This window comes from Lutjanus erythropterus, chromosome 3 (assembly GCF_056507025.1).
Source record: "Lutjanus erythropterus isolate fLutEry1 chromosome 3, fLutEry1.hap2, whole genome shotgun sequence".
In the NCBI taxonomy this organism is placed as follows: domain Eukaryota; kingdom Metazoa; phylum Chordata; class Actinopteri; order Lutjaniformes; family Lutjanidae; genus Lutjanus; species Lutjanus erythropterus.
The window spans coordinates 45,718,848-45,734,145 of NC_139319.1; the positions used below are offsets into that span (position 1 = coordinate 45,718,848).

Here is a 15,298-nt window from a genome sequence, read left to right on the forward strand (position 1 = left end):
TGAGATCTCTTTCCCAGAGTTTTCTTAAATTTTCATAGTTACCATGCAGTGTTTGTCATCAATTTATTTTAAAAAAAGCTGTGGCTGATTGTGTACTCTTTGTCAAATTAAAAAAAGAATAAAATGCATCATTTTTTCAACTCTTTAAGACTCTGTCGGATGGAAAATTTGACGGAGTTGATGTCTAATTTATCAAAAAATTGAATCACTAGGAGGTTGTCCTGTTACAAGGCTTAATAGCCAAGAGTTTGATCTTTAAAATTAGTTTTTTACAAACATAATTGAAGATTCAAAGTCAAAATCCCTCAAAATATGTTTTTTTCCCAAATCTCAAGAATGAATGAATCAATCAAGGTCTACCAAAAACAATCAATCACTGTTAGTGTACACCATGTTTAGAATATTTTCACAGCTCCACTTTGCTACCACACAGCCTTTTCAGATGGGAAACCATCAGTGTCTCCAAACCATTCAGACTCCATTGGCAAAATCAGTAATTTTACCCTCGCAGAACACTGGAATCACTGGTCTACTGCTGCCTTATTTGGTTAATCCATTGCTGTTATTGTATGAGTTCTGCATTTTAAAAGGTTAGTTCAGTCCCACAGTAACACAAACAAATGAACAGATCAAGGCAGCATTAGACCAATAACGCTCGTGTTCTGCAGGTAAAATTACTGATATTGCCTGTGGAGTTTGATTGGTTTTGAAAGAGAAATATTTGGCTTATATATTGGTGGTTTCCTGTCAGACGGCACAGTAAAGCAGTGAATATACCTAAACTGGTATTGGGGCGAGGGGGTTGTAAACCAGTATCTACTGTAGGTAATATGCTAACTATCAGTAAGTACCTCATACAACCCCATTTTGAATAATCCAAAGTATCTCTTTCAAACTTGCAGTGGCAGCTAAACTTTGGATATGACTAATTCATCCCTTAAAACCATATAACCCAGATCAATAAACATTTTGCTAGAGTCTTCAAAAATGAAACATAACCATTTTCAGCACCAGTTCAGAAAAGAGGTGTTGTATCAGTCTTCTGAATATTTGGACAAAAGGACTTGAACAAAACAAAATGTGGATGTCAAAATAGCCCTTCCAAATGTGCAAACACTTGCCAGGAAGACTTTGATTCACGATGGCTTCACTGTTGTTTGCTCCTGACTTGTTTTTGTGTGAAGAAGTGTGAACTGCGTTCTTCAGCCTCAGCTGCGCCAAACATCATCCTAAGAGAACTGTTTTTCTGATGCTCATCTCTTGTAAAATGATGCACAGGGAGTCTTTTCTGTGTTTTTTTATCTGTTCCCTTCCTACGCACCAAATGCTCTCCTGCTTGTCTGAATTTTTTAGCGGGGCTATCTCCTTCGCTGAACTGTGGCAAAACTCATCGTTGCAGGTGAATTAAAATGTCTGCGATTCAGGGGGTCATCCAGCATCTCTGCCTGGTCACAGCTGCGGTCACACCGCCGCTTTATACGTATTCTCTGTCTGGGTCAAATCACGGTATGAGGAGCAAAGCGAGGATGCGAGTTTGGAATGTGCAGAACAGGATTTTCAAGGCTTCTGTCAAACTTCATATGCATGTGTCTGTGGCATTTTGAGGCACAGTTGGCTTAAAAATCTCTACGAAAAAATGTCTCCCGCTTTAGCAGTTGGCAACTTAACAAGGACGTTTAGGGAAGCACAATTTGTGAACAGCGTTTGATGTTGCACTGAGTAATTTTATCATTCAGAACTGCTGAACTGCCTCACTATCACAGTCATTTAGATTTACATAGAAATGAGACGAGCATCGGCAGTGTGCATGAAAAGATACGCAGCCATGCTGGGAAGAGGCCCGCAGAGTATCTGTGTCCTGTCATGGATTTATAGAGGAAAACGTATAAGTACTCTCTGCTGTATGTATTGAGCTTTTGTGTTCATTTTCATATGTGTGATCTGAACATCAAGATGGAGGTTGTGATATATGGGAGATCTTTTGTGTGTGGATTCAATAAGACTAAATTACATCACATAGAAGACGTGTATGCATTGTGAGGGAATAATATTCTGTATCTTTGCAATCTAATGATATGTACTGTGCTGTCAGTGCAGACAGTGGTAACAAAATATAGAATAAATGATGAAGCTTGTATTGTAATGAAATATATACAGAATATGTTGTGACTAGGGTTGCAATTTTGTGCATTTTCCTTCAGCAATAGTTGAAAATGCTAACAATCATTTAATCATTAATTAAACATGTTTTTCTTCATTATTTTTCTCATTTTCATTTTTCAGAATGTGTCTTGCTGAAATTAGCAGGGACGTCTCTGACAAAAATGTTATCTGCATGGCAGCATATGTTGTTCCAAAACCTGTAATGTACCTTTCAGCATTAATGGGGCCCTCACAGATGTGACAGTTACCCATGATGCCATGGATACTAACACATTCCTGTACCATCACAAATGGTGGCTTTTGAAATTAGGGCTGCCAACAATCTGGATGGTCCTTTTTCTCTTCAGCCTGGAGGACACGACATCCATGGTTTCTGAAAACAATCTGAAAACAGTCTGAAGTGTTTCTGGATGATGTTGATGTATGTCTTTCTCTTTGCATCTTACCTTGCATTTGTAGATGCAGCGACAAACTGTGTTTACTGATAATAGTTTTCCAAAGTGTTCCTGAGACCAGTTTTTAATGCAGTGCCACCTGAAGGGTCAAAGGTCACATGGATTGAATGTTGGTTTTCAGCCTTGCCCCGTACGTGCAGAGATTTCTCTGGATCTCTGAATTTTTAATGATATTATAGATTGCAGATGGCAAAATTGCTAAATTCCTGCAGTTTTGTGTTGAGAAACATTTTTGTGAGTATTTGCCCACAGTTTTTCACAAAGCAGAGGGATGCAACCCATCCATGCTTGTATTTGTACTGTATTTGATTGAACATAAGTCAAAAAGGATTTTGAATGCATTGATTGCTGTTTTTATTTACGTTCTACACAATTTCCCATCTGCTTTAGAATTGAGGTTGTGATTACCATAATTGTGTAGACTGTTAAGTACTGCAGTGTCATGTGGTGAGTTTCAAACGCCTCCATCATGATGGAGAAAAGATCAAACTGAGCTGAATCTCCAGTCTCCCCGTACTTTTTACCAACGGACAGTCGAGTTTTCCAAATCTGATTATCAGAATGGCAAATCAGTTGGCCAAATAATTCTCTAGTTTTTGATGTGCCGTTTTCAAGAACAGGATAACTGAAATTGTTTGGGACGTTTGGGTGAACTTCTGACCTTTATCTCTCCCTTCCTCCACAGATCATTGCATATCAGCCATATGGACGCTCTGTAGACTGGTGGGCATATGGAGTTCTGCTCTACGAAATGCTGGCAGGACAGGTGAGTGTCACGCACAACACAAACACACAATTATGCAATTGCCTGCTACAGATTATGCAGACAGCTTTACACAGACACGAGGTTGCTCACAGACTGCTCACGGCCACATTATTCCCACGTTGAAGTTGACTCTGCAGAGGCCTAAATGTACTCAGGTGGTGCTTCCTAAAGACCTTCCCACTGGCACTAATAATAAACACTGACATAGAAACACACAGAACCTCCATCTGCCCCTCCAATCACAGGGCATATCCTATTTGGTGTAACGTTTTGCCCTCTTTTAATCCAGTCAGTTGAGCTTACATTTGACCAGTGGTTGTGGAACTGAACTACAGTCGGATTAAAGGGTCAGATGGGGTTAGAAAAAAGTGATCTTATCAGACCTCTGTAGCTTCTCCTCCATGCTTGACATAGTGGCTCAATGCTAAATTAACAGCTACTAGCAAAACATAATAATATACCTGAAAAGTGGCAGTCAAGTTGCATTGTGGGTAAGGTCTGCTAAGTTTTGACAAGGAAGAACAATGCATGAATGTATTTCAGAAGCATTTTTTGTTATATTTGTGAAAATTGTCTTCACGTCCTGACAGCGATTAATAAATGACCTAAAAAAAAAAAGAGAACAAAAATCTGGTATCTGTGCCTGTAATAAGCCACCCAATCATTTCATTGGGGCCAAATGAAATTGAAATGAAAGAGACCCCTCTCCCCTTTTTCTAGACTTTTTTAGTATTTAGGTCTAGAAAATGAAAATAAGGTTGTGTGTAAGCTGTGTCAGAATAATCTGGCATATAACCACTTAACTGGAGAAATGCGTGACAGTGTTCAGCACAGATATGTGGACGCTAACCTGCAAGAAGAGCAGGCTGCTGGTGCTAGCATTGCTAACATTAGCCACACTGTGTAGCAGCTACGTTTTATGAAGTGCATTGTTTACCTACAGATGCTGTGATCCTGCTCTATCTGAAAAGTTGACACATTTAGTGAGTTATTGTCATGTTCTGTAGGATAATTAATACACATTATTTATTGGACCATGTTTAACAGTATCAATTAATAAATTGTGCTCAATTTGAACTATTTTTTAAACATACTTTTTACTTTTAAAGTAGTCAACTCAAAATTAAAATTTCCATTTAGTCGACAGGGAAATTACTCCCTGTTGTCTCAGGGGGTTTACTTACTCTTACTTACTCTTGTTGGTTTCTCCAATGTTACCAACCTCATTTTAAAGTGTCTATATCGTGAGTCCAACAATTTTATCACAGTGTAATGCTAAATCAGTGGAGTATGTGTTAAATTAAAAAAGTTACAACCTGTCATTTTCTTTTTTAGATTTAACGAGTGTCTGTTGTATGTGCACAAATTTGTTTTTTGTCCAGCTGGACCCAAATAGGTGCAAAACAACACAGAAAGCTTTACTGTGCAACACTTGTTCAGCTTGGCAAGTCTTCTCATCCAGCATACTGCTCTGCAGCCAGAGAAGCCGCCAGACTATTTGTGTTCTTTTTAGTGCCTGCATTTGTACACAGATTAAGCAAAATAAATTAATCATATTTCTGCACTGAACAAAACACCAGAGTTTTTGCTGTTACCACTGACCTATCTGGGAAGCCTACTTTTTGAGTTTCTTTCTTTTATTTCTGGATACAGCAGAGTGTGCTGCCAGTGGACAGGAGTCAATATTCCTCACATCAATCAATAATGTGTTGGCTGGTAAAGCAAAGCTTCTTTCAGATTCAGATGTACCAAGTCAGGACAAGGAGGACATGCAGCTACTCTGTAGGAGTATTGTCATAAGGATTCCTTCTTGAGTAGAGCACAAAGCTTGACATTGTGTTGCAGCCAGTAACAATAACTGCCAGTCGAGGTTTTTCATGCCTTTAAGGTTCTGCGTTTGTGCACAAATTGAGCGGACTTGAATCACTTCTTTATGCTTCCACCAACCCCTTTTTGAGAGCTTATTTTCCTAAGTTTCTTTGAGGTTTGTTTAATGAGCATAGCATGAAGAAGAAGCTCTGTGTGGTGGTTACATAGCAACAATGTGACCTCCTCACCGATTAGCCTAGCATTAGCTATTTATGAAGACAATCTGCAGTCTTTGCTTAACACAGAGTTTCCAGCTAGAGCCTAAAACCACATTTCAGAGGAAGGTCATGTAGAAACAGAACATGTCAGAGAAAAAAAGCCTTTCACTTTGTCAAAGGTGCAGGACAGTCATTTTAATATGTTGTCAGAACTTATCTCACCCTGTGTTGTCAATGTAAACAACTTCAAGAGATTTTTTTAATGTCCTCTTTTGAATCAAACATTGAGAAAAAAACCCCATACAGGCTTGATAACACTTAATTCAAAGTGGTGTGCATAAGACTGTCATTACACTGTCATAACCATGTCATGACACCTGTCATGAACATGAAGGAGTCTTGAATAAATTATATGTGTCTTGGTCAATAGAGAACATAGACAGTTAGTGTGAAACAGAAAGCTAAACAGTTTCTTTGAGTCTGATATGTCAAGTTGTCATAACAAAGACATTTCTGTGTGGATTAATGTCAAGTTGTCATTACAAAGCCGTGTCTTATTTAATGTCAAATTGTCAGAACAAAGACAGTATTGGCTTGGTTGATGTTAAGTTGCCATAACAAAGACACTTTTGTCTTGGTTAGTGTCAAGTTGACATAACAAAGACACTTTTGTATTGGTTAAGGTGAAGTTGTCATAACAAACACATTGTGGCCTTGATTAATGTCAAGTTGTCATTACAAAGACATCCTTGTCTTGGTTAATGTCAAGTTGTCATAACAAAGACATTATTGGCTTGATTCATGTGAAGCTGTCTTAACAAAGATATCTCAAACATTATCAGTGTTGCTTTAAAAATGACATAATTGACCAAATGACACCTCATAACAACAGTCAAAAACATTCATAAAGACTCCTTACAGTTCTGACAGGTGTCTTAACATGGTTATGGTAGTGTAATAACAGTCTCATGCACTCCCTTTAAAATAGAGTGTCACCACAGGTTTTAATAAAGCATGTTTCCGGCACTAAATGACTTATTAAGACATTTATAACTTATTAACCTACACATGATACACATGATCCCTGTTCCACAAGGCCAAAAGCTACATGCAAAAGCAGTCTCCTCCAGAGCAAAGCTCAGCATGAAGACGGGTGTGTTTTTCATTCTCAGATGAACTCAGAGCAAGTGTCTGCTGTTAAACAATTAACACAAGTTTTTACCTATTGATATCTTCCTTCCTCTGTCTGTCTGTCTCTCCCTGCCTTGTGTGAAATCAGGTAAAGGGGGCATGACGCAGACAGGCTATCTGTACCCGAAGGGGCCAGTGGAGTGGAAATGACGAATAATTCATTTTATGGACTGTCAAAACACCCACATTATGGTTACTGATGATAACCACCCAGAGAGGAGGGGAAAAAGCTGGGTCATCCACTCCATTTGCCCTGCAAGGTCTTCCTCTGAAACTTGTTTTCACGAATGCTGCACTGCTCTTTTGTTGTTGTCTCTCTATTTCCATGTCTCTGTTGTTTTTATGCCTTTTTCTCCCCTATTCTTCCTCTTGACACCCTATTTAGTCAAATTTACGTCCTGTTTTTCTGCCCTCTTCATCTTTATTCATCAGGGAAAACCGTTTTTACTCAATTTGGTCAATTTACCTGTCATGTAGAGAGGGCACAGATGACAAAAAACAAATGCAGCACTGCTGGATCCATTTGGTGCTACATGGTGACGCTTTACTTTAAACATTAAAAAGATCTCAAGGGAACAATTTATTCATCCACTATGTGATAATGGATGAAACACAGACAACACTCTTAATATCATGTCCCTCCACCCCGCAGCCTCCATTCGATGGAGAGGATGAAGATGAGCTGTTCCAGTCCATTATGGAGCACAATGTGTCCTACCCCAAGTCCCTGTCCAAAGAAGCTGTCTCCATCTGCAAAGGGGTAAGTGGACGTTCTTTGCCATCAGTGGAAAATCTTTCACCATTATAAATCTGTTTGCATCAGGTGTGGGGTTTTATGAGGATCGGTTGTCATGCCCCCAGTTTGGAGAAGCAGAGATGAATGCCACACTGTGTTTAGAATATTTTCACCACTTTACCTTACTCTCTGACAGCCTTTTCCAACAGGAATCCACTGTTATACAAGCCAAGTTTTGCTTCTTTCCAAACCAACAAAACTTAATAGGGAAAATCAATAATTTTACCTCACAGTGCACCAAAGCTGCTATTCTACCCCTGCTTTGATCAGTTACTTTGTTCGTGCCATTATGTGACTTTGGTGAATCCGAACTATCATTGTAAAACACCAAACTCACATAATACAAACAAACTAACAGATCAAGGCAACGGTAGACTAGTAACTCCTGTGTTCTGTGAGGTAAAATGACTGATTTCCCCTATGGAGTTTGGTTGGTTTGGAAAGACCAGATATCTGGTTTGTGTAAAGGCAGTTTCCCATTGGAAGAGGCTGTCTGATAGCAAATTAAAGCTGTGAAAATATTCTAATCATAGTGAACATTTAAAGCTACTACAAAGAACTTTTGCATGTGTTGATTTTGGAGGCATCTGTGGACAAATGCGATGTTTCAATATTCGCAACCACAAATTATAAGGTTAAAAATAAAGTTATCTAAATTAAAATCTCCTCCTTCTTCTTTTTAACTGGGTAACATATGACTCACTGTAACTTGTAATGTAAACACAGGCTTGCTACATATGATTTCAAGAAGAATCTGTTCCGGGTGCAGCCATTAAGAATAACTTTATAGAAATAGCCAGTCTTTTCGCAAATGGTCTTGTTAATTTATGTAGATCATATAAAGGTGTCAGTAATAAATTGAGACTGTTTCATAACAAGTTAAAAATGCCTTGTAGTAGCTTTAAACTGAAATTGTTCAAGCCAGTATCTACTGTAGCTAATACACTGACTATCAATAAATACTTAATAAAGCCCTACATCTAATAATATAAACTATCCCTTTAAACCAAATAAAGATAATTATAAGTGAATCATTTTGGTATTCATGCTGTAAGTGGGGCTGTTTCTTTTCATTTTATTTTTCAGTTTTACACACACATTTAGGAAAATGTACTTAAACTGATATAAAATCTGCATCTTCAGGCTGTTGTCCTATTTAACTGGAAATGTTTCTGCCAGAAGCTTTTCCCACCTGGGCTGCAAATCCTGTAAATAAGCGTTTCTGAGCTCTGTGTTTTTCACGCTCTTCACTGAAGCCAAAATAATTGAACTCCTTGTCAGAGGGCTACAAGACCTTCCTGCTAGTTCAACTTCAGGGAGAGAAACTGACAGGCTGCGTCACAGACTGCTGTGAAGCTTTTCTTAGCTTTCCAGAGTTAGACGTAACATATGAGAAGTCTAACCCCATTAATGTAAGAATAAAGTGTAGGCATTTTTAAATACTGTCTGGGAACTCTTCTGCAAGTTCTCTCTCCTCTTCCTACTCAGTCCACGTGTCTTTTACATTTACATTATTAAAACACAAAAGGGAAACCTAACAAGCATGACTGTGAAGCACAGTAGTTCCATGAGTTAAAGGTTTATTTCTAATGCTTTTTAGTCATTATACAAAGCTTGTTCTCTTAATATTCCAGCTGCATAATAGAAAAACGTAATTTTGTAGTTGTCTAAGAATTATGTTGTATAGACTTTGCACTCATGCAGTAAAGTTACATAGATCAAAAAAGCTTGGGACACATACAAATCCTGTTTAGAAAATTCCTAAGTGGTCAGCTTACTATGTTCATTTTGAGTCTTTTCATACATGGCAACATGTCAAAAAAACTAAGTGTCTATTTGCACCAATAAGCGAGTACAATAAGCACACAGCAGCTAGTCAGCTATATACACTGGACCTCTTTACACCCAGGCGTATACAGCCTAGCATGGCAGAAACAAGCACCCAGATGTCTGTAGCTACTAATGCTATTTGCGCAGGTGGTATAAATAACCGATGTGGCTATTTACACACACATGACAGAGTTAAATCTTAGTCTCAATGGTGGGATCCAACACCAGTCACTCACAGGAGAGACATGGCTTGTGCTTAAACCATTCATCCACTGAAACCTCTTGACAATGGTGATTTTGTTGCTCTTTGCAGCTAAAATAAGGGGTCTGGTGTGAATAGTCAAATAGCTGCTGTGTGCCTATTTACACCAGGGTGCCAATAGACCCTCTGAATTGTTAATCAGCCACAGTGGAATACCTAAAGAGCCTGTGTACGCCTTTCACAAAGAAACTACTTGAAAACTGTACTTTACCAAACTACTAGCTACTTTACAGTGAAAAGTAGTTAAACTACATCCTAATTACTCTAAAAAAATTAGCCTGTTAAACTAAAACTACTTTCAAAAAGTAGTTCAACTACATCCAAACTACATTAAGGGTAATTATTACCATCTGAGTCTGGAATCTCATATTGTTACACGTGCTGTTAAAATAGCTAGTGTTAGTTAAAGTGTTTAGGGAATTATTTTACCTCCACTTTAATCTCTGCCCACAAAAAAGTCATACTGTTTAGTAACAGAATAGTCATCTATATGGCTGCTGGATGTCCAGAGGCAGAGGAAACTGAACAGTACAGTGGGTCAGTGCAAGTCAGCAGGCAAATACTGTCACAGAGTAGACAAGTCAAAAATAACATATAGGAATTGTGCATACACTCACTTAATTGCTCTTTAACCTCCGTTTGTATGACTTTCATAAGCACTCTGTATGTGCTCCTCAGAAGGCAGAAAGAAGTATCAGTATGTCAATGCATGTTCGTGCTCACAGGAGCTGATGTGCATTAAATATGGATGAATTCTGGCAGCTGTCACAGTCACGGATCGCATGAGGTTCACCTGAGGACTATTAGATCAATAAAAGGATTACTTTAGACACATTCCTCACGTGGTTCATGTTGGTAACAGCAGAGGCTCAGGTTCAGGTTCTGGCAGCACTGCTTTCAATGCAACGAGAAGCTTGTATATGAAAACGTTTTTGGTTTTTTTTGCTTCAAGGGATAGTTCAGATAATTTGATGTAGGGTTGTATGAGGTGCTTATTGATAGTCAGCGTATTAACTATAGTGGATTGCGGTCAGCTCACCCCCAGTTAGGGGCAGAGAGCAGGCAGGACCATAGTAGAGTATTTTAGCAACTTAAAAAAGCTCTACCTAAAAAAATGATCAGTATCAGTTTAACTATACACTACGTTTAGAACAGTTTCACCACTTTACTTTGCTGTCAAACAGCGTTTTCTTGCAAGAAGCCAAATAGTGTTCCATCCTATGTAGGTGAAATCACTTACTTAAGCTCTCAGAGCACACAACTTTGTTTGTTATTGTGTCAATTTGACGTTTTAAAAGGATAGCTAGGATCTGAAAATTACTGGCTTCGTCTATGGAGTTTGGTTGGTGTGGAGACAGTGATATTTTGCATCTATTACAGCGGTTTCCCATCAGAAAAGGCTGTTTGACAGCAAAGTAAAGTGGTGAAAATGTTCTAAATATAGCATACACTTAAACTCAGATTGATTTTTTATAGGTGGACTTTCTTTTAAATGGTAAAACTACCTTTTTGTTCCAGACCCTGCCTACAGCAGCACCAGCGTCTCTGCTTGCACTCCTCTCTGCTTCTCAAACCGGGGGCGTCTGACTTGCATTTCCTGTAGCTGATACACTGACTATCTACAAGTACCTCATATAACCCCACTTCAGATAACCCAAACTACCCCTTTAAGTGTCCAGAAGTATTCACAGGGGTTACAGAGAACCACACATTTTTGTACATCAGTGCATACAAGAAATTTAGTAGTGAAAATGGCAGTTTTATTTTTGTCCGGAGGCAGTGCAAACTCAATGAGCTGTGCAATAACACGTCTTGTCTCCTTGTCCCTTCCTCAACTCCACTTGTTTCTCTTTGTCCCCCTCTTTCTCTTTCCCATCATTTTCCTCCTCCTACATTTTCTCAGCTGTGTTTGTGTGTGTGTGTGTGTGTGTGTGTGTGTGTGTGTGTGCGTGTCCTGGTCTCGGCCCAAGTCCCTGTCTCAACCCGTGTTTGGCATGGCTGCAGCACTTCCTCTTAATGGATACATAGTGCTTGCCAGCAGCCTGACCCACAAAAGGGAGAGAAAGGGAGAGATGAGAGGGAAGAAAAAAGGAAGAGAAAGAGTGGTTAGAGGGAGATAAAGAAAGAGGAGGAGAATAAGAGGGTACAATAGGCAGGGAGCAGGGGAGGGAGAGATTTTGACAGAAAACTGATACAGTAATGGATAATAGTAGAGGAGGATGAAGAGTGACTCAGTGAAAAGGACAAACTATACAGTGTGTCTGTTGTGTATCAGCTAAGTTTACTGGTTGAGTTTTATTGTGCAACTGTCCATACAGATAATTATTCTGAGTATGCCTATGTACTGTATACTGTACAGTCAGTTACATTTTAAATAGGTCACTGATACTGATACACATTCATCTAAGTAATGAGATGTTAGCTAAAGGTCATCCATTTGAGTCTTGTTATAAATCATTATGATCACTGGAAGACAGAGGTGGCAAAAGTACACACATTATTTCCTCAAATACAAGTATAGATACTTGCTCGCATAAAAAAGTAGAAGTACTGATTCAAAAGTGACAGTCTCTACAGTTTCTTCAGTTTCAGCTTCTTCTTCAGAACTGAAGAAGCCTCTTGGATGAGAGGCGAAACGTCTTCAAGAACTCTATCAAGTCCAGTTACCTACTACAAACCTTGATACGAATATACGACAGTACTGATACAAGCTGATATAGCTGTGATAGGCCGATATCAGACCGACAATATCGGCGGACCAACAAATCGGTCAGGTTCTAGTTCAAGCCAACTTAAGCATGCGTCATATTTTATTTTACATGAAGAAAACGTGATTGGATTTTGATGTATACAAAGAAACTTTTTTGAACTTTGGTAAATAGGTGCCCAGCATGATCGGGGTGTGCTCAAAAAGGGTTAAAAAGGCATTTTCCATTTCATCTGGCCTTAAAGGATAATGATGGTGTGTGTTGTTTGAAAGCTTTGATGTAGTGAATCTGTGTTTTACCTGGCCAGTCTCCCCGCTGACTTGAGGCCCCATCTGCTTTTTGTTTTACTTCATCACTCTCATCTCTTTTTTTTCTCTCCGCCTCCCTGATTCTCACTTACTCTCGCCCCCCTCCCTCCCTCCCGCCACTTCAAATCCAATGATTTGATGTTCTCAGCAGAAACAGCAGGGAAACTTCAGAGTTACGTAGACTTTGCAGCTAAACCGTTTGCTGACAGTTCGTGACGTGGTGGAGCCACTGAGACTTGAGTGCTAACAGTTTGCCGACAAAACGATCAGATGTTCCACATGACGCATCAACACTTTCTTTTGTCCAGGATTATCCGCCACACTTATCTAAAGTAATTCAAGCAAGCTCAAGTTTCCCAAAAAGAAAAAGCTTGAGTGTGTGATTGACGCGGTGGCAGGCCTGCAGTCAGTCAGTCAGTGTCAAGGACATTTCAATGTGTGAGGTGTGTCATTTTAATGGTGACAGCCGTGTGTTTGCAGCAGGAAGCGTTCTCACCGTCAGTGACAATCCTGTGAACAGACAGAGAGCTGCAAATGACTTTTCCTTCCTCATCAACAGCTGTCTGATGTACTCTGCCAGCTGGATGCACTCAGCAAGTTCAGATGTGGCCCAGCCCCACGGCCTGCGTGTCAAAGCAACATGCTGCAGGAGAGCTGGCCTGAAAGAAGTAGAAATTCAACACTGGCAAAAGTTTGCAATATTGGCATGCCATTTAAAGGCAAAAACATAAAACATAAAATGACCCTGATGTGTCATCAGCTATCAAGGAAATATTAAGTTGAAATATTCGCTTCACTTGACATGAATGCTACAGCGACAGTGGCCCCCTTTTGAACTTTGCATTCCGGACCAGAATAACTGTTTTGTATGTCTGTTTCACATTAATCAGAGCTCAAATAAATTCTGAATATTGACCAAATTAGTATGTTTCTGCTTATGACTTGCAGGAAATCATTAATAATCTTGTTAAAGGTTTAGATGTTTTTTAACTGTTAAATTGAGCAAAATATCAATGGGCTTTTGTTTTCAGAATAACAGGCTTAAGTTTATGTTGACAGACTTAAAGTACAGCTGAGCAACTTACAGTGTAGGAGTCATCATTATTGTTATTATGAGGTTGTGCACATCCTGCAACCACTCCATTCAACCATAGATCATATATTAAACAGGATTACAACGTATTTAATATACAGTGTGGCTACAACTCACTATTTGGACTGCTGTACACATTTTTGCATGTGCAATAGTTACCTATTGCTCCGTTAATGTTTTATCTCTTAAATGATATTTTTCTCCAAAAAGTTAAAAAATACAAAATCAGTCTGGCTATGCAGTCATATTATATTCTCCTTTTACAGTTAATTTGTCTGTGACAATGGCACAAATGTTCAGTTTCGCTTCAGATTTATGTTCTGTCAAAACACAAATCTTGATTTATTTGTACAGTTATACTGTGTATTGTGTTCTATCCAGCACACTTTCACCCACGTGGCTGTCAGACTGTCCTCAGCAAGAGTCTGTTAAGCTAGAGTGTGTTGTAAGGTTGTCAAAAGTATCAATACTGCAATACTCGTTAAATACTGTTTGTTTAAAACAATCAATGATGGACAAAGTACTCAACCGCAGTACTTGAGTCAAAGTGTAGATTCTCCTGGGCAAATATTACTCAACTACAAGTGAAAGTTGCTCTGTCAAAATTTTACTCGACTTAAAGTGTTGAAAAGTTGACTGTAGTATCAAAAGTACAGATGCAATGAAAACAAGATCTAAGTGCTCAGTTAAGACCTCAGTTCAGTTGAGTCTTTATTTTCCTCGCAAAACTAGAAGGTGTTCGGTGACTTTTTCTGTACCAGCAGTGTGTAAAAGTTGTTGCTTTTCTTTAAAGGGAAAAATTATCCTATTACATGTGTCAAGGACCTTTTTTTATTTTTGCCATAGTATAAAAAGAGGCACAGAGTCTTGTTTTTTAATTCTAGTATTGTGCTGAACTTTAACATTCTGGTGTCATGAAAAGTCTAATATTTGTGTCTAGAAGAAAAAGTAAAAAAAAACAAATGATAACAATTTAGCCATGAAATCTGCAGTGTTGTAATGGCTGTGAAGTCTGGGGCTGCTTATAAAGAGACAATACAATGAACAGAACAGCTGCACCAACATCTGTACACCCATTCTGTATACCAACAGAAGTTCTTGCAACCAGCTGGGCTGACTGATCTGTTAATATAAGTAGTAGTAGTAGTAGTAGTAGTAGTAGTAGTAGTCAGTATAACAAATAGTATAATTAAGTTTATTTAAATTTCATTCATTCATTACAGCATGTTTGCATACATGGAATTTACACAATAGAAGAAACATCTTTATTGTACAGTGTAATAGTGCATAAAATTTTTATGCTGTTGTATCAGTACAGCAGAACTGAGAGAGACAGAGTATGATAGGCAGCAGGAATGATTGACAGCTTGAATTTTATGTGATTCTTGTCCCTCCTTTTTTCTTGTGCATTAGACAAAGTCACTCGAAAATAAGGGCATTTTGAAAGGTAAAAAACAAGCTCCTCAGCTGCCAGTCAGTTCTTAAGAGAAGCCCAGTTCAAAGTTGTTGAGAAAACAAAAAGCAAGTATGAAATGATGGGATAGGGCTATGGAGTGTTGCTCAAATGTAGACTCAAGGTATCAACATAAAAATGTGAAGATTTGTAGAACAGTATATTAGTGGACAGAGCCGTCACCCATTGGTTTGTGGGCTACCATTTTGATGCCTAGAGTTTGCAACCAGAGCATGGCTGTACCGA

General features: G+C 38.7%; 1 protein-coding gene across 6 annotated transcripts in view; it reads left to right on the forward strand.

Annotated features, from left to right (window-relative positions):
- prkcaa (protein kinase C, alpha, a) overlaps window positions 1-15,298 on the forward strand; it is a 286,081-nt gene that overhangs the window by 243,048 nt on the left and 27,735 nt on the right. For all 6 annotated transcript variants that reach the window (XM_084710879.1, XM_084710895.1, XM_084710887.1 and 3 more), the window contains 2 exons: window positions 3,304-3,384; window positions 7,255-7,362. In XM_084710879.1, the coding sequence (XP_084567005.1) occupies window positions 3,304-3,384; window positions 7,255-7,362 (189 nt within the window). The remainder of the gene's footprint in view (window positions 1-3,303; window positions 3,385-7,254; window positions 7,363-15,298) is intronic.